We start from the raw sequence: 1,761 nt of genomic DNA on the forward strand, positions 1-1,761 counted from the left end.
GCAGGGCCAGTTGCTCCTCCCACCCGGCAGCTGCAGGAGGAGCCACAGGGCAGAGAGATGCCAACGCTGAGGGCCCTGCGCAGCTGCCCCCGGGGTCTCGGAGCGGGGTCTCTGCATGCTCTGCCATCTGCCGCTGCTACAACTCATCCCCTCCCAAATCACCTTCCTTCTCTCAAACAGGGATCAAAGGGTAACGACCCTCTGAACAAGGGGGACCAGCCAGGACCACTCCACAGCAGCCTGGCTCCCCCCCTGCACTGCTTGTTCCCGAGGGGGGGGCAGCGGGACCCCAGAACATCACCCCGCTGCCGCCTTGTCCTTCTCTTGCTGCTGGTTTGGCTCCGCTTGGCCAGCGCTGCCCCTTCTCTCTGTCCCCAGGCTCGTCCTCGTTCCTCCTGCCTTATCCTTCCCTGTTGTTTCTCCTTTGTATTTTTGGAAACGGTTTGTCCAAGAGGCGCGCGGGAAGCTGTCTCTTCGCTGAGCTGCCTCCTCACACGTTTCCCAGCTGCTCTCACTGACTGGGGTCAGGGACGCGATTTTCCTCTCACTCCCGCAAGGCTGCAGGAATGAGCCAAAGTCAACAGAGGGACACGGGCAACGGGGGGAGACTCGGGCCGCGTAAAACCAGTTGCCTCCCTCGGCACTGGTGAAACAACTGCAGGTGCTCTCCCGGGGCTGGGATTTCTTACGCGGTTTCCAGGCTTGGCTGCGCAGAGCTGAGGAAGACGCTGCCTCTTCGGAGCCGGAATACGTCCGCTCCAAGGCTACAGGCAATCGGCCGCAGCTCGTCACTTCTCAGCAGCCGCCTGGCTCCCATCAGGCACGCTATCTATTTCAGATCTGATGTGTCCTCCCCCGGGGAAGGGCCATATCCTGTCCCAGCAGGAGACGTTCTTGAGCCTTTATGTTTTTCCACCTCCAGTCCTGCAGTGCTCAGCGCTCGCATGCTCTCCGTTGTGATCAGGGAAAGCCATGGAAACACAAACAAACAGACGGCAATTTGAGATGAGAGCGGGGCGAGCAGCTCCATGCGGTCCAGAGCCTGGACGCTGCCATCGCGATGCGCTCAGCAAACAGCACCTTCTGCTGGAACATTCCCGTCCCCAGTTTGGTTGGCTGAGTAGCAGCGACTGTGCCTTTGATCACCCTGAAGTGCCAGGTCCAGAACACAGCCTCTGCACACAACCCTCCAGCCCTGCAAACCTAAACCCGGGTTGAAATTCCCCTTCAAACCGCTACGTACATGAGTTGGGGGTGGGCTGGCAGGTCCCGTGGCCTGAAACATGGTTCCTTCCCCTCCTCCGGCTGTTTAATCCTGAGCTTGACGTCTGTGGGCTGTGTTCCCTGGGGAGGTGTCTCAGACTGGCCTCTTCTTGCAACACCTAGAAAGGAAATGTCAACAGGAGTGCGGCCGGTTTCATCACCCCACACCCGGCGACCGCGTGTGACAGCGGCGTGATGAAAGCTTCCACCGCGGGGTCAGCGCAGCCTCCTCGGGCTAGGGACCAAAGGGGTTGGTCCTGAGGGACCTGAGAGGTTCAGGCACTCCGGACTGAACTGGCAGATGGGGGGTGCGGGGCTGGAATGTGCTCTCTGTAGCTCTAGTCCCTTAGTGCTCTACAAAGGCACTGGGCTCAGGTGGGAGAGGGCTGCTGGGAACAGGAGCAGAAGGTGACGACGGCTTCTGCTCCAAAGCCCCAAATGGAAGGAAACGGCCAGCAGCAAGGCAAGGGTCCACGCCAGAGGCCACGGCAGGACAGG

The 1,761-nt window shown here is 60.4% G+C and overlaps 1 protein-coding gene across 1 annotated transcript in view; it reads right to left on the reverse strand.

Moving 5' to 3' along the window:
- The window catches only part of LIMD2 (LIM domain containing 2), a 4,168-nt gene extending 2,883 nt beyond the window's left edge, over positions 1 to 1,285 (reverse strand). The window contains exon 1 of the mRNA XM_010133815.1: positions 1,244 to 1,285. Coding sequence (XP_010132117.1) covers positions 1,244 to 1,285 — 42 coding nt within the window. The remainder of the gene's footprint in view (positions 1 to 1,243) is intronic.
- Positions 1,286 to 1,761: the final 476 nt, after the last annotated feature.

Source organism: Buceros rhinoceros, unplaced genomic scaffold (assembly GCF_000710305.1).
Source record: "Buceros rhinoceros silvestris isolate BGI_N320 unplaced genomic scaffold, ASM71030v1 scaffold21293, whole genome shotgun sequence".
Taxonomy (NCBI): domain Eukaryota; kingdom Metazoa; phylum Chordata; class Aves; order Bucerotiformes; family Bucerotidae; genus Buceros; species Buceros rhinoceros.